This window comes from Triplophysa rosa, linkage group LG7, assembly GCF_024868665.1.
Source record: "Triplophysa rosa linkage group LG7, Trosa_1v2, whole genome shotgun sequence".
In the NCBI taxonomy this organism is placed as follows: domain Eukaryota; kingdom Metazoa; phylum Chordata; class Actinopteri; order Cypriniformes; family Nemacheilidae; genus Triplophysa; species Triplophysa rosa.
The window spans coordinates 6,650,581-6,668,138 of NC_079896.1; the positions used below are offsets into that span (position 1 = coordinate 6,650,581).

A 17,558-nucleotide genomic window follows, 5' to 3' on the forward strand; every position below is an offset into this window, starting at 1 on the left:
CCGCACATTTTCCACAGTCGGCGGGTACAAAACCCTAGACGCCCACTTTCATCCTCGCTGGCCCCTCTGTATCTCCACTCTAATGGTCTGGACTCTTCTGAAGGCCAAAGGTAATTTGATTCGCTCCGCAGTAATATAATGAGCATGGTGTTGCTGACATCTGGCCCACTAAGGTGCAAGTAGACAACAGAGAATACAATGATGGATTATAAAAATACCGGGGACTGCAAAGCCATAGACACAGAAAAGCATCTTGCCATGCGAGCGCAGAAAATATGGCAGGACTGGAACTCCCTTAAGCCTTTGCAGACCGCTTGCGAACGCGGGGGAAAGAAGGTCAAACCATGTAAACTATAAATTGTCATTATACTTTGCTGACCAAACAGAAACATTTGGAAGATTTCTGTGTGGATGTCAGGAGGGTCCACATGGAAGAAATAAAGCATTCAGGGTGGAAGAAACAGTCAGCGTTTTAAAATGTGATGAGCCAAATGGTTGAATGACATCCGTTTTATCCATAATATTATTCTATAATGCTAACATTATTTTAGCGCCAACTGTGAAGTGAAGCAAACTAAAATCCTACGACGTCTCACACTGGGACATAGTAACTGGACCATAGACACAGAAACAGTGCAAGAAGTATGTGTGGGAACTCTGAGAAGACCCGACGTGACAAAAGTCCTTCTTTTGACAACAGACTGGAACGGACATTTGCAAGCGTTCCTTTAAGGATGACTGTTTAAGAAGCAATTACAGATGACAACAACCATGAGGAGGAAGGAGAGCATGCCGACCTTTGACACGCTCTACATTATACCAAGACTACAGGCAACATCTATTTACACATCAAAGCAGAATGCGATAAAACACAGAACACTAAAATTTGCTCGGTGGAGAGTAAGTGTCAAGACTCCATTTATTATGCTATAACACAAGTATTTAAAGCTTTTATCTGTGACTGAAAATGGGTTGTGGAAGGAGTTTTTTATGGGGTTTTTTCTATTCCTTTTTCATATACCTGATCAATCATTTAAGCATGACTGACCAAAACAAACAGTGTAAGAGTCCGTAGTCTTCTTTCAACATGCTTTAACTAAATGGACAGAGAAAAGATCAAACAGAGAATGAATAAAGGGATGCTCGTCTCTTATGATGCATAAATTCAATAGAAAATGAAACGGATGTTTTGTACGCAAAACTATGTTGCGCAAAGGTAACTAGCAATTGTATGTCTTCCATAGATTTTTTTATGTTGTTAAGTTTGGTCTTTATATTATTTACTTTTAGAAATTGCATCTTTGCCTACACACAGCATTTTGTCAACCTTCAAGTTCATCGTTGGGTATACCACTATATAAGAACCACATTAAACGATGAAATGAAAATAAATAAAAGTTTAAGGAATTATTGCCAGCATTTGTGTGGGTCCATTTTTTATTGTTAAAGAGTTTTGAGGTGTGGCTTAAAAATTGAAATAACAATGTTGGCCAGTTACGCACTGCCACCTAGAGGAGAACATTAAAACAGACTACATCCTCAGTAATTCCTGACACTTCAGAGAAAATATATACAGGTATGTCTTTATCTAGTCATTTAGGCCAGAGGTTAAAGAGCAACCGATTCTGGAAATGACAGATGTTAAAAAAGAACCAGAGTACCTGTATATTTGTGTTGCTCCAATAGCACACCAGTAGTAACACTTTGCAGGACTTAGACCACCGACTTCTAACGTTTATCAATGTAAACGTATACCGACTGTCCTAATTTATAATACAAATGATGAAAAAATATACCAACATATAGTAAATATATCTAAAATGCACTGTGATGGAAAAAGGGTGTTACAGGAGGAAACCTCAAAAAGCAATAAAACTTCATTTAATTTGCAAAAATACCTCAAGATAAATACACAAAAGATAAAAATCAGCAAGACTACAAAACTACTTTGACAGCCACACTGAGATGTTTATTGACTGACTACAGTAATGTTTTTGTATTTAAGGTCCTCAAGTCATTGGACAAATGAAATATTACAAACGCTCTACATTAAAAAAAAACAATGTCAAATTAGGAAATACTTTAAAAGCCCTGAAGAATAGAGCTACAAAATTACACATAAGAGAATAACGTATGTTTGGCTGCTTGGAAAATGTAAATAAATTTTACACAGGCACACGTCACCAAATCCACAAAATAAAATTGCAGGAATCTACATCGTTTCACAGAGAAAAGCCTGGAATAAGATGCCAACAGTTTTTCCCCATTGTGTCTGTGTGTGTGTATTCATATTCCTCTGTTCACAATTTCACAGTCAGTCCAGCTCATTGAAACGTGCAAACATGGCCTTCCGAACTGCCTGCTTGTATGTGGCGTGATTCCAGACGACGGGTTCTTTTTTCTTCCGCTTTGGTGAAAAAGGTGAGAGGTTTTCCACATAAAGACAAGTGTCATGCTTTAATACATCAACTAGAATGTTTCTTAAAGTGAAAGAAACTCACCTCAGTAGTTTCAAGACCTAAACCTGGTCTTTCACTGCCTTTATGAGTGTCCCTGGAAAACCAGTCATGTTTAATTTACAGGTAAAGAATACATAATTGGCGTTTTTTAAACGATTTCTCAAAACTGAAACGAATAGTAGTCAGACTGAGAATTCACATACCTTGAGCTGCCGGCCCATGTGTGTGATTGCTTTTTTCTTTTTGTTTCAGGTGGACTGTTTGTCTCCTTAACTTTCAACTAAAGGACAGAAGGGTTCAAAAGTGAGACCCCCTTAATCAAATGATTTTATACTACTGCAAAAAAAACAATAGAGAATGTATGTACTTGTAATCAAGTAAAATATAAAAGGGCACAGGGTGACCCACTGCACATTTGTACATTTAATGCTAAAAAAAACAATTTTTTGACATAACTCAAATGATGTATAATATAGGACAAAGGAATCTACCTCTTTTTCCTGGTTTTCTAAAGCCTCAAGCTCCCTCTTTGACCTTTTGATTTTAAGGTGAATTTCCATATTTTGCTGAAATAAAGAGGAATGTCAAAAACAGATTCTGATATGCAAAAACAAGAACTTTCAGTCGGCGCCAGGGTGCACAAAGTGAGGGGGCTGCTATGTTTAGTGGGGGGGCCAGGGCTTAGGGGTTTAGAATGGGCTGGTGTCCCGCAATTTCATTCTACCCTTCAGATAATCCTACCAGGCATGCGCACATCAATGTTACATCATTTTCTTGCGCTATAAAATTATCCTACTTGTTTATTTTATACTGCTACGGGTATCTGATTGTGTATTTTCGTTGTTAAATCATTCTAGGCCTACATATTTATTTAGTACGGGTAGTACAATTATAGGGTATTGCGCTGTAAATTAATCATGTTTCTTTTATGCTTGTAGGATAATCTGACAGGGTATTTACGATGTAAATTTATTTAATGTGTTCATTTTAAACTGGTAGGACTATCTGACAGGGTATTTTGCATTGTAAAATCATCCTACCTGTTTATTTTGTCGATGTGGTTTAGATTATAGCCTAAATTTTGCCCTGCGGTAGGAAAATCTGACAGGGTAGGACAATTCGAGGTTGAGACACGGCACATAGGCTGAGGTCTCGCTCTGTTCTGTTTCAGTGTGCGGCTCTTCTGGTGTTAAGAAGCGGCACTCCGCCATGCCCCAGTTTTCTTCTCAAGTTTAAGTTTTAACTATTTACTTTTTTTAAATAAAAAAGTAAAAAACCTGGAAAACCTGATCTATATGCAACGTGGTAGGCTAACCAAATCACACTTGTAAAAGCGGCACATTCGCACATAACGAGTGCGCGAAGAAATCCATGTCCGCACACGTCAGCCGCGCACTGCCTTTTTCATTGAGAGCCAGACAATTTTAACTATAACACAATAAAAAATCTAGTTAAATCCTGCCTATGGGTGCGCAATACCTGCGAGTTGTAGATAGAAAGCTTTTCATCCAGTGCGCGCTGCCGTTTTGAAGTAACAATTCTAAATGTCTATTTCGAGGACAGCATTGCATATTTCGCATAGCTTTTTCAAAGCTAATAAATTGAACTGAACTAAAAGACATGAAAGACACTGAAACGGAAAGGCTATTTTTTTAATATCAACTTGGAGGAGAGCACATGTTGTATGGCGTTTTGACAAAAAGAACTGGAAATACACCGATCATAGCCTACATAAATTCAGCGGAAGTTAATAAATGAAGATTACTAATTTAGATGCATATATAGAAAAAAAAAATAGAAAAAATGTCAAAAGCAGGCTTTAAAGTATACGGGGGACTGTTCCCCAGTAGAGCTTTATGTCTAACAAAACGATCGCATCAATATAACAACACTAAAGAGCGAGCTCTTGCTTTCTGATAGACAGCCTGTATCTCCACTTGTCACCGTCTGCATAATGGTAATGCCCGTTTCTTGTTAAGCAATGCATACAGAAACACTGCCGCTGGATGCAAGCAGCCCTTTAGCTTGTGTTTTAACAACACATCATCTTAAAAATATCTTTAAAATCTGTTAACGAATAAATAAATTATTTTTACCCTCTGCTCTTGTTGTTTCTTTAATAAATATAAACCAAATTCATTCTCCAAATGTTTTTGTAATGATTTCGTCTTTTATCATTTTAAAAAGTGAGGGGGCACAGTGACTGAAGTGGCCGGGCCATGCCCCCTAGTGCCCTCTCGTGGTGCCGACTCTGACTTTCAGTAAAGAAAACGTGGCACCTACCTTGTGCAGGTCTGAGAGCTGCTGGTGGCGAATCAGTGAGTCTTTATTAGGGAACTGCCTCCTGCACAGAAGACATGCCATCTTCTTCCAGTCCGTCAACCTGTCCTCCTCCTTCTCCGGCTGGCTCTTGGAGGGCCGAGGGGCATCCTGCTTCTCGTGTTTCTCGTCTTCCTCATCGTCGCTGCCTGCCGCATAGTCATCCGCCAACATTCCCAGAGAGCCCATGGGCCGCTGCCAACACACGAGGGGGGTTATTGCTTTGATCTAGAATGACACTCACTGTAAATCTAGTTTAGTGTGGGTTATTAAATAGCCTACATCAATCAGGGTCAAGGTGTTGTGAGTGTGCCCTTTCAGCTGGTGTGAAAACTGAGCCTGACGTGAGTGTGTGTGTGCATGTGTATCTCAAAAGGAAGGCAGTAAACTCTCACCTTTGACAGCTTTTCGTCTTTCTTTGGAGGGGCGAGAGGTTTCTTGAACAAGTCATCTGCACCGGTGACCTACATGAATGGGGAAAGTAGTATTTAAAGAAATCAAAAACATAAGAAACTCCCGAAAAAAAGTTTCAAGATGGTCTGGATATGTATAATTTTGAGGAAGAAAAAAAAACACAGATGTCCGACCTTTCTTTCAAAGATGGCAAACGCTGCATCAGCGGCCTTGGAGGGCCTATGGTCGTCTCCAGCCTTAAAAACAGGTGAAGGAGATCGGACGCTCTCCTTCTTACTGTTCTGAATCTTTGCCCAGCGCTCCATGTCCTTCATTATCTGTTAAACAGACCCATGATTTTACCACAAAGATCTAACATCAGTGTTTGCTTGTATCATTTCTCATGAGGAACACAACAGTGCCCCGAATCCATGTGCCACTATCGTGATGTCAGCGCACCTTAAATGCTGCTAAACTTTTGGGTTTCTCCTCTTTTTCCTTCTCTTTCTTTTCTGTGCGTGGGGCAGGTTCTTCCTCTGCCCGCTCTGACATTGTCCCTGTAGCGGTCTTTATTTCCTCCTCTGTGATGGGCGTGGCTATCACCTCACCAAAAGCCGCCATGGGAACGGCAGCATTAGGGGCCGGTTCATCAGAGCTTTCGACTGGGATGTAAATTTTAGAGGTAGTGTCCCAGTACAGATACTGCTGATTCTGAGCATTGTAGAAATACTACAAAAGCACATAAAAACGACAAATTAAATCTGACACTTTAATTATTTGTGAGCTTAAATAAAGGGCGACGTCTCTACTCACCCTTGAATTAGGATCATAGTACAAGGTAGTCTGAGGGTCATAGTAGAAGCCAGACGTAGCATCATAAAGAAAGGCGGACAAATCTGGATCCTCTGATCCTGTTACGAAAATGATAACAAACAAACCGCATAGATGAGACATTGACAGGTAAACATTGGTAATAAAAATTGTATGTTTCAAACGCTTCACAATCACAACCAATAAACATTCCTAAAGCAGCACAATGAAAAAATAAGCAATAAAAAATTCCACTGCAGCTTTTTGGGAATGCTTAAATATAAAAAGTCCATTAACATAAAACATTTATAAATGCCCCACAGATACAATTGAATAGCTCATACTAGTTGCGATGATGAAATTTTCCCACCGGTTAATCGACGTGTAAAAACACCGGTTGTACCAGTGACGAGGGGTTTGCTGTGGGGTGGTCGAAGATGCGGCCCTGCGCAAGATGCATTTTACTTTGTTTTAAAATAGCGGCAATTCGGGAATGGCAATTGCTTGAATTAATGGTGGGTTCAATATCTTTCTTAATAAAAACACAAAACTATAAAAAGGTACAATGACATTTCCTTATATTAAACACAGACCTTACAAAACGAATAATCACAGCACACATCAAGCAAAAAATAATTAAGAAACGAAAATAAAAACATTTACGTTAGAAGTTGATTAACAAAACGAGTAATCACGGCACACATTGTGCAACAAATAAATAAATAAGAATCGAATAAGAAAAGAATATGAAACGAAAAATGCTTATGTTAAATAAATAAATAAGAAACGAATAAGAAAAGAATATGAAACGAAAAACGTTTATGTTAAATAAATAAATAAATAAGAAACGAATAAGAAAAGAATATGAAACGAAAAACGTTTATGTTAAATAAATAAGAATCGAATAAGAAAAGAATATGAAACGAAAAACGTTTATGTTAAATAAATAAGACACGAATAAGAAAAGAATATGAAACGAAAAACGTTTATGTTAAATAAATAAATAAGAAACTAATAAGAAAAGAATATGAAACGAAAAACGTTTATGTTAAATAAATAAATAAATAAGAAACGAATAAGAAAAGAATACGAAACGAAAAACGTTTATGTTAAATAAATAAATAAGAAACGAATAAGAAACGAATATGAAACGAAAAATGTTTATGTTAAATAAATGGCAAAGCACCGGCTTTTGAAAATGAGAACAAAAAGAAAATTAAAACTTAAACGGCTCTTGGTAACAGTGCTTACATATTCTACTACATGTTCTTTGCCAGAAAAGCCTCCGCCATCGTCTTGTCAGTCAGCACTTCACTCTCCTCAGATGAAAATCTAATTGCTGCTAATCTGAATGCAGAAGCCGCGTTCATATGCGCAGTCTGGTCTTTAACTAAACTAAGTGATTTATTACTATAAAATTTAAAAATGACGGTGGGTGTTGGTGCCGCGTGGACAAGTGATGTAATCGGTAGGCGGGTGGACACTGTGCATCACCGGTGACACTGACTATCGCAACAAGCTTGGCTCTTACCGTAACTATATGTATCCGAGGAATCTGCAGCTCCGGAGAGAGGGGGGTCAGGCAAATCTTTAGTCTGGTGCTCTGCTGTCTGGACGGTCTGTGCTACGGCTGGTGTCTCAGAATACATCATACCCTGCACACAGCGACAGTCAGTGACAGTCCAAAAACAACATCGTCCTGCCACAAACTAGGATCATGTCTCTAAGCCTTGTGCTTTAGGGATTGTTAAAAAGAATTTACCTGTGTTATGCTTGAGTTCTGCATTGCAGCTGAAGATGAGCCGATGTCCACTCCCATTGGGCCACCTGCATTCCCAGACAACATATGAGAAGATTAGGCTTTACTTAACATAAGGTGTAACAAATAACGCAAGCAGAGTTGAAGAATGTATACCTTGCATGGCAGGTGCGACACCCGCTGTATTGGGTGGCTGAAGTAAATATTGTTGCTGTTGAAATAATACAAATATTACAACAGATTTAAAAACAGGACACCTGATGGCTTCATGACTTTTGACAAATATGACCTACCATCATAACATCTGGAGGGAAACCCAGCAGAGACTCTTTTGGTTTATCATTCTCCCTTTTGTAGCTGTAAAATCAAATACAAAGATATTAGAATGAGAGCTTAATCAATGTTCATCACACCAAGGCTGCCAACATCTGAAATAATTCCCGTTATTTATATTAAACGTCATTCTATGACATTCATCCCTGCAAAGCCACACAATGTTGAACAGCTAACCATACTGAAATGAATAACTGACACTTACTTCTGGTTCTTCAAAGGCTTGGCCACCTCAGCATATACTCTGACGCCGTCGATCATGATAGGCCGGGGATTTGTGAGCAGCTCTACCAATCGCGTTACGTGCTGTGTGGGGGTAAAATGATGATCATTAAGTAATAAACTGATCAAATCTGGGATTAGGGGTGTCAACAATTAATTGATGATCGATTAGTCGACTGAATTTAACCGATTAAGTTAATCAACTGTATCAAACACAAATTTCAGTCATTCTGCAAACTAATTTTGAACAATCAAACACATGCCTTTGGATCAAAATGATTTCAACACCATAAAAACATTTCAGTCAAGAGCCCTTTGACTATTAAACCGTAATATACATCTTGTACTGTTGCAGACATTTCTATTATGTGAATTTGATCATGTGGAGCTCTTCATATATGCTTTGTGTTTTTAATGATTCATCGATTAACAATATTCTTGAAAATGTACATCCCTTCCGAACACACATTCAGTATCATAGGCGCATTCCCAAAACACAAAGATATACTAAAAAATGTGATTATGCTACTTTTAAGGTATAATAGTCTTATAGACTGACAGGATGCAAGCAGCACATCTCTATGTTTAAGAACAGTCACGCATAGGACACCATACCTCATGAGAGTCCATATCGACAAAGCAGAAGCATTTGGATCCAGGTAATTTCCCTTTAACCAGACGGACATTACGCTCATCCAGGTAAGCATACTGATCCAGTGCTTTCAGAATGGTCTCCACAGTAGTGGTAGGCAGTATGTTCTTAATGATCATTGCTAGAAATGGATATTTTAAGAAATTATATATTGTATTCTGGGTGCACTGTTAACTTTTAATATAATTCCCTGCTTAGAAAATATCATCCATAGTTACTCCACACACTCTTGCTCTCCTTGAAGACTGAAGAGTTTGGATGTGGTGATCTCTGATGGGCCCGGTCTTCAGCTTGTTGCTCCGCCTCCTGCTTTTGTAGTTGTTGGTCCACTTGCTGTTGCCACGCTTCAGGAGTCAGATTAGAGTTTCTCTGCCATGCGCTCTGCGAAACAGGGTCCTGATCAGGAATGGCAGGAGTGTCCTCCTCCACCTTCAGTGCCGCTGACGGGACCGGATTCGGTAACAAACCTCCCTCGCTGACCGGGGCAGCTTTAGCTGGTGGTTCATGGTGCTACATTTAAGGATTGGAATCATTATTATTGAATTGCATGTCAAGCTAGCAACATAAAAGCATGTCCTTCCCAGAAACAAACTCACCTGTTCTTTTGCGTTTTTGTCAGGCTGGATATATTTGAGCAAAGCAGTCTTGTCACCAACCTTAACAGATCCCTGGAAAAAAGAAAGAGAGTAAGTGTTTCAATGCTCATTGGAGTACTCTTAAAAACAACCAACCAAAAACAAAATTATGGAAATGATCCTTTCCAGAATGCCCAATAGACATATGTGCCCATCTAAGGCCATGCTGACAGCCGTGTCTGATGCTGGCTTTTGTTTGTTTGATAGTTTTGTTCAACTCTACTTATTTAAACACACATGATTGTGTGAAAATCGGATTCAGCTATTCAAGAGATTGAAGATAAGATTTTAAGATAAGACAGTTCAGTTGTTAAGAGTTTTGTTAAAGTTTAACAAAAATACCATCATGGTAAAATCTTTAGAATCACCTAAGTAACCTGAATACGTAGATAAATACAACCAAAAGAGTGTAGGGCAATAATACGTGTCAAAGTGTTTACAGGAAGCAGATCTAATACATGGATACTATTGCAATCCTCTCTTGTACCATCTGTCATTTAACGACTCATCCTCAAAAATAGCTGTTTACTGATGGATAGGGTAAAAAACAGTCACCTTTAGCTCAAGTAGAAAGAAATTTGTGAGTAATCCAATGTGATATGATCAGCCTTATGTCTTACCCACCATCATGCAGATTTTCTCAGTAATCCACATCTGCTCGCATGCTCTGGCTGTATTTATTTTTTTGTGTTCTTTCTCTAAGTGCATCACCAAGTAGAAAATATGTGAAGCTTTCTATAATGGGAAATTATACAGTACGTAATTTCAAGAAGAAACAAGCATGATAAAGATGGCTACATCGCTCCACGCACAATCTTAGTTTTTATATAAGGGGGTTGGGAAATTAAAAACAATTGTGCTGATATAACCAGTACAACCACAGGATTATCAAGTCTCAGAACTCAGCAAATACCACAAGAAATTAAACTGAAGCAAACCTCAACTTCTTACATTTACCTTATTTATTTTTTTAGAGCTGTGCCACAATTACAAACCAAGCTTTCATTAGGAAAGCCAAAGGAATACCAAAAAAAAGTTCAGGGAGCCATTTTACTGTCAGTCTGAAATTCCCAACAAACCAACAAGTACCGGCATGAATTTTTCTAAAAATCAAGATGAAACAACCATGTAGTCGGTCAAGCTGAAGCAAGCAGGAACAGAGTTTTCAACAGGATGCATTCCTGGAAATGATGGTGGCAGAGATAAGATTCTCAAACTCAAGATGAGTAACTCCATAGAACCCATGGAAAGATGAATAAAAGCTTTTGGGTTAAAGTGGAACAGGGATGCTGAACTCCAGATCACGGTTCCAACAAGAAAACATGAAGTAGTAGTGGTGAAAGTGCAACATTAACCCTGTTGCAAGAAACTCTCTACCAACAAATCACAATTTTGCTAGAACAAGTGGTTCACTAAGATGGCAAAACACCCCTTTAATGCCAGCAAATATGACAGACTATGAAAAGATGCTACATTTAAAGAGAAATCAGAAGCTGAAATTCTGTAAAATCCAATGTTGAACTGCCGAAGAAAATTTGCCCAGCAAGGGCAGAAGGTTATGTTTCACTTGATACCAACATATCAAAGAAGAATAGGCCAGTGGAAGAACGTAAGAGCGCAACATCAGGAGATAGTAAGATAAAGAAAACAAAATATTAAACTGGTGTTTGATGAAAAAATTCAACAGGCTGGTTCACTGCCCTCCGAGAAGAAAATGTGTCAATGCAGTCTTTAAAATACTGTACTTGCAAATATGAAGGAAAAAAGCGTTTGGACATCAACAACCACTACAACATCTTACTATTCACATAGTTACGCTAAAATGAAAAAAATACTAGAAATACAATTCAAAAAAACGGAAATGGGTTTTAAAGCGCTGTGGTTGTACACAATCACTACAAAATTTGCCGTGACATTCTTCGCAACAGATTCAACACTGCAAGCGAAAACTGAATTTCTAAGGGGTTTGTTTTAAATCAGTCATACTTAATATGTGGGACATGGGTTGTTTGCTAATTGTCGGCCGTTTTCATGAGTGCCTCTATTTTTCGTTTGCAGTCTAAACCACCCCTCCCCACCCACAGCCCAGGCCCCACCCACACCCCGCCCCAAGCCTTCTTTCTGTCAGGTGACAGAGTCGTTGTAGTGCGATGAGGATGGGCCACCTGGTTGGACTCCATGAAGTGGACAGCATCCTCGAGGTTTAAAAACTCCACATAGGCCGTATCGAAGCTGTAACCTGGGAACAGCATTTGAAATACAGATGGGTTTGTGTTAGTTAATGCAAATAAGATAACTTTCAAGAGAAATAAAGGCAATGGTTCGTATCACGAGACATATGCACAATATGTCAAGTTGATAAGCAAGTTGATGTACAATGCGTTTTGCTGGCTATATTGCAAATTTTCTAGCATCATGTCCATCATAGGCACTATCTGAAATTTGAACAGGTCACTGCAGAGCAGATTTTTTTTGTTACAAATGTAACGAATTACAAAAAAATGTGAATGTCTTTAAACAAAGTCTAAACGAAGTATCAGAACCAAGTTAAAAATGCAACAAGTTCAAAAGCAAAGTTCAAGAATTAGAGTATGAGACATTTTACATGTCTGTTGTACGTTTGTTAGAAATTAATTGTTGTACATTTGTTAGATTGATAGGTTTTATCTCTATTAAATTCTGGTAAATTCCAGACATGAATTCAGTTGAGTTACAAAATCATATTGCTTCATTTACAAAACATATAAATGCATTATTTCTAAATTAACAGAGCACCCATTCAATATCATATACCCAAAACCTGTCATAAACTGGCATATCCTCAAAAACCCTTGAAATGAAGAAGGCACTTTAAGACTTGGACTTCAGAAGCACACAATAAACAACACTCATGAGAACAAAGACAGGAACCATTTGCTGCAACAGTTTACTGTTGGTATGGGCATCTAACTTTTTATAAAGGGCAACATATTGAGAAATTCCAAATAATCTTTAAATGTTCTCAAGACATCAGCACACAACACCTTTAAAGATGGAAAAATTCAACGTCCCACACAAGAACATTTGGAATGGGGACAGGGGACAACAAGAGACCCCGTAGCATGTTCGAAATATTGATGAGCAGTTTTCTTTATAAAGCAAAAGCGATTGAGATGCAGAAAGTACAATCAATGTAAGAGAGACAGCGAGTGTAAGGTTCGGGGAGCGAATGGCGAAATATCGGTTGCGAATCGATCAACGATGCTCGAGAAAAACAAAGTCTCACCTGGCACAACGTTCCTTATTTTCATGCCCTGCATTGGCACTCCATCGCGGACTGCAAAAGCATTCAAAATCTATAAAAGAAAATTTGATATTCAGCTTCAGAGTTAAACGTCAGGTAACTTGACTCACCCAAAAAATTTTTTTTGCACAGAAACAGTTAAATTATGCAAGTTTGGAGGGTCAGAGGGAAGAAAATGAGTGTACTTCAGGCATGCGATCAGCCAAGAACAAAAAAGAAGGAAGACTGCATGCCCAATCCCCCCCAAAAATAGTCTTTAATGTTACTAATTAAATATTACATTATTAAAAACAGGCAACTGTTTGCCAAAAATAGATATTTTTCACTTAGCAACACAAAAACAAACTATTATAATTACCCAATTCTGAAAATATCAGCTCAAACTTTTATTAGTTTAACAGTCTCTTAAACAATATTTAATAAAATAGGTTGATGCTTTGTGCAAATATCTTATGCTAATGTCAAATAAGATGGCTTTAACAAATGGCACCCCTTGAGTAGTTAATATAAGGCCTACTTTTAATTTTATTGTAATCAGCAATAATCATTAACAGACATCCATACACAGCCACTAGATGGCGCATCTACATCATTCATACAGCGTTTGGCCGAATTAATCCGCATGTAACAAAGGTATTTGCAAATGCTGCATGTTGCAGTTTTAGTTCATCTAAATGTATGCATTCAGTAGACTTTATATTAGACAGTGACTAGACAGTCACTAGATCGGGCATTTGTATAGTTTCAAGCCATTAAAGCGCAGAATGGCCTATTTTAGTCTCTGTATATAGATAATGTTATAATGTTAAAGCATATCATAAAGACGTCTCAACTTCCAGACTCAGGATTTTCTGTAAACGCTGTTCAGTCCCCCACTAAATAAAAAATGACACGCGCTACCTTTGACTACCAAAACAGCTGTGTTTGGCATCTATTTTTCACGGACTCTCTGGAAACATAAAGATCACTCGATAAATTATGTTCTGAATGAAGCGGTCGCTCTGTATTTATAACAAGCATGTGCATAACGTAGGGAGCATAGAAAGGATCCTGTTGGCCGGCTGTGTGATGACTACACGCACATCCCCAAACCCCCACCACCCCCAATCCCGTCACAAATTAAAATAAATGTTTTTTTTGCTATTTACACAGGTGATCCCAGCGGTCAAAAAATATGGAAAAAATCACATCCCTGGTACTTTTTCATTTTTATGACTATTTTTAAACTATCAAGTTCGTGGTTTTTTTAAGCTCTGAAGAATCAAGTGGGAATAACCAAGCTCACCTGTTGCATTGTGGCAGTTTTGGGAATTCCAGAGATAGCAATGGTTTTTGAGACTTTATCCTGGACACCAGCACTCCTGTAATCCTGGTCCTTTGTTTTAAAATCCACAAGTGTTTAAATAACCAGAACAATTACAAACCAATCTACTAATACTACCAAGTTCAATTTTCAATAACCATAAGCAACTATGCCACAGGCAGTTTAAAAATGTTATACCAAGCAGCTCATATGAAGCACATTGAGCTACAGAGGTAAAATACACAATTTTAGAAAGTCATAATCATTACATTTTTTTATCAGAATATTGTAAAGTAAAAAATGTAATGAAATTGTAAATTGCACAAAAATGAATTTCCAACCTGAGAACCAGAGTCATCCTTTCTTTGAAGTGGGTCCAGTTTGGATTCCTTTTCAACTTTTTCAGGCATGTGTAGATCATCAAGATTGTACTCATATTTTCGCCCTGAACTGGTCCGGTAATCGATATCCCTATAATCCTGATCCTGTCGTTCCGCTCTGCCATTCTGAGATTCCTTTGGACCTGATATCAAACTTTCTCTCTGTGCTCCCTGATCTGAAGCCACATCTCCGGATCCCTTACAGGTCCCGCGGTCGCTTCCAAAATTAGGCTTTTGATTGGGTGGGTTCTTGTCTTGGAAGAACGGAGGTTTTCCCCCTGAAGAAGGAAATCTGTCATGTTTTTTATCCCTGTCACTTGGCCAGAGTTTATCACCTTCTCTGTTTTGGACACTTACAGCGGGATCCGATGGAAGAACGGGAGGCTTCTGACTGGCATGAGTTGGAGCTCTGCCTGCGAAATCACCAGGAACATTTCTGTCCCAGTTTTGGGATTTGGAGTCTCTTTCTGAGTGAGGAAAACTGCTGTTGTCTTTTTCCTGAAAACCACCAGACTGCCTGTCTCTGAACTGAGAACGTTCTCCATCTTGTCCATGGCTAGGTAAAAACCTCTCTTGAACCTCTCTCGGGAAATGCGGTGGCGTTCTGCTCATTGATGGAAGAGAGTCTTGGTCTCTCATACCGTGTCTGCGCCATTCTTCAGAGGGTGAATTGCTTTCTCTCCCTCGAAAGCCCATAGGATCTCCATTCGGCTCTGGGAATTCTCGGTCTCTGATGGTTGGCTCTTCGGCTCTAGTCATGGATTCTGGGCCCCCACGATCTAAGGGCATATTAGGTCTTCCCCTGACATCCATGGGAATACCGTCATTGTCTCTAAACATCTGAGGTGGATGGTCTCTAAAATCGCCAGAGGATCCCATTCCATTTCTCATATCCATATCCGATTCAAACCTTCCCCTTGGAATTGAAGGACCAGTTCCACGTCTCTCGAAGTCTATCATTGGTCTATCTCTGGAAGGCATGTCCATGTTGAATCCATCTATGCCGCCCATCCGTGACCTCTCCCTCTCTCTGAAGTCCCCAAAATCGTCATTTCCACCCATAGCAGCCATGGCCAGCCTTCTCCGAACGTCCACAGGGGGGAGCCGAGGAGCGTTCATTTGAAACCTCTCCCTCATATTCATGAAGCCCTCATCCTGGCCTCTCATATTACCAGCGTGCATGTCTCTTCTGCCCATATCCATGGGTGACCTTGACTGCCCCATAAATCCTGGAGAGTTCTGGAGGTTGTTTCTCTGATCCATTTCAAAACGTCTTCTGAAATTCATGTCCATTTCATCTCCAGGCCTGAAGAAGTCCCGGGGTTGCTCTCTTCCTCGGTCAAGAAAACCCATGTCTCGTCCCCTCATGTCTGGTGGGCAGTCAAACGGCCTCATGTCCATGGGCGGTCTATCCATGTTCATCCCATCGCGACCTCTAAAGTCAGGTCTTGGGCCATCTCTGCCATCAAACATGCCTCCATGGGGTTCTCCACTGCAATAAAATTAAATGCATCAGCACAATTCAATTGGTCAGCATGTTTATTGGGTTATTCCTGACAAAAAACATATATTTATTTAAGATGACAACTTAAAAACATTTTTATAAAGTAATAAAAACCAAATAGACTCAAGTATTTCAAGTATTCTTACACATCAAATTAGTTTAAAAATGTTGTTATCTACAGCAATGGCATTATTACATTGTTTGTTCTTACCCACTGTACATAAAATATCAAAAACATATTGTAAACAATTAACTCTGGAAATCCTGTTTAAGTTTTAGGAACTCTTACCGAAAGGGCATCCCTCCTCGTGGTCCAGCTCTTGAACCATTCCACATGATGTACCTCCTCTCCTGAAACTCTCCTTCAGCACGAGTTTCGAGTGCAGAATATGCTTTGCTGGAAAAACAAGAACATGCTCTTTAAAGGCCAATAAATTTGTTATTAACTTCACATTACCTTACTAAACTTTCGGTGGTATATGGTACTTGACTGCCACCGCATCCGGTGTTTTCATATGCAAGAAAATGCATTTTTGTTATGTGCAGAACAACTCGACAAAGAATTAAAGTAAGGACGCTGCGATATAGTTTTGTCGATTAACTTCACGTTAACGTTCCCTTACTAAACTTCCGGTGGTAACGTTATATGGCAACCTACTTGACTGACGAACGGTATATTTGCCACCGCATACGGTGTTGCATTAACAAGAAAATACATTTTTGTTATTTGCAGAACAACTCGACAAAGAATTAAAGTAAGGACGCTGCGATATAGCTTTGTCGATGGATTCATATCGAAAGGTAAGACGTTATCACAGCCTGCTAAAACAATACATATACTGAATAGCTAATTTAAAGACGAAAAAGTCAAAATAGGGTTTAAATACACAGTCGTTAGTAAGTCACAAAGTCAAACTACGAGTTTTAGTTTTCGCGTCTTTATTATGAAAATGGTAAGATGTTTGTTTATATAGCTAACGTTACTGTGTAACAGTTAGCACGAATGGCCCTTATAAAAGTTAGCTATCATGCTAACGCTACACGTCAGGGCATTTTGCAATATATCAGTTACATACATAAACAAAGCCTTAACATTACTTTACAAAAAAGATTTAGCTACCAGTGTCTTTGTTTTTTCCTTTTTATGTTTGTAAATCGATTTTAAAATTCTCACCTTTGCCACAATCTTTTCGCAGGATTTTTCTGATTTCCGCGACAAAGCGCTAAACGGAAGTAGATGCGTTGCGCAGTTTCCGGTGGCTACGTGCTTATGGGAATTGAAGTCTTCAATTTAAAAAATCCAAGAATTAAATAAAGAAATATTGTTATATATATGTTATATATAGAATTATATATAGAAGACACATCAGATATTATATTGAATATATATGATATACCAAATGTAAAAAGAGGCGTTATATTCACCATTTACGTAAAAAAATAAAACAAAAAAACCTGTAGGCTATACTAAATCACACAATAAAGAAATGAGATTGAATTTACTGA

At 38.6% G+C, this 17,558-nt stretch overlaps 1 protein-coding gene across 2 annotated transcripts; it reads right to left on the bottom strand.

Annotated features, from left to right (window-relative positions):
• Positions 1-1,446: 1,446 nt before the first annotated feature.
• Positions 1,447-17,327, bottom strand: LOC130556609 (RNA-binding protein 5). 2 transcript variants are annotated; one of them, XM_057337790.1, is made up of 23 exons: positions 17,227-17,327; positions 16,342-16,449; positions 14,510-16,040; positions 14,151-14,240; positions 12,848-12,917; positions 11,748-11,821; positions 9,544-9,615; positions 9,175-9,457; positions 8,911-9,068; positions 8,279-8,379; positions 8,034-8,097; positions 7,897-7,951; positions 7,744-7,808; positions 7,513-7,636; positions 5,985-6,082; positions 5,631-5,900; positions 5,366-5,509; positions 5,174-5,242; positions 4,743-4,973; positions 2,951-3,025; positions 2,663-2,739; positions 2,502-2,553; positions 1,447-2,407 (listed from the first exon to the last, which is right to left on the bottom strand). In XM_057337790.1, the coding sequence occupies exons 2-23, from the start codon at positions 16,386-16,388 to the stop codon at positions 2,315-2,317; spliced, it is 3,843 nt and encodes a 1,280-aa protein (XP_057193773.1). In that variant the 5' UTR covers positions 16,389-16,449; positions 17,227-17,327; the 3' UTR covers positions 1,447-2,314. The 2 variants fall into 2 exon arrangements, with proteins under 2 accessions (XP_057193773.1, XP_057193772.1); XM_057337789.1 differs by having other exon boundaries at positions 9,166-9,457.
• Positions 17,328-17,558: the final 231 nt, after the last annotated feature.

What these genes read in the sequence shown, in the direction of transcription:
- LOC130556609 (XM_057337789.1), bottom strand. Translation starts at nt 16,388, where the DNA reads ATGTGGAATGGTTCAAGAGCTGGACCACGAGGAGGGATGCCCTTTCG. An exon ending in GGAGAGCAAGAGTGTGTGGA is followed by an intron (nt 9,069 to 9,165) that starts GTAACTATGGAT and finishes ATCCATTTCTAG; the next exon opens with CAATGATCATTAAGAACATA. An exon ending in TAGAAAACCAGGAAAAAGAG is followed by an intron (nt 2,740 to 2,950) that starts GTAGATTCCTTT and finishes TCTGTCCTTTAG; the next exon opens with TTGAAAGTTAAGGAGACAAA.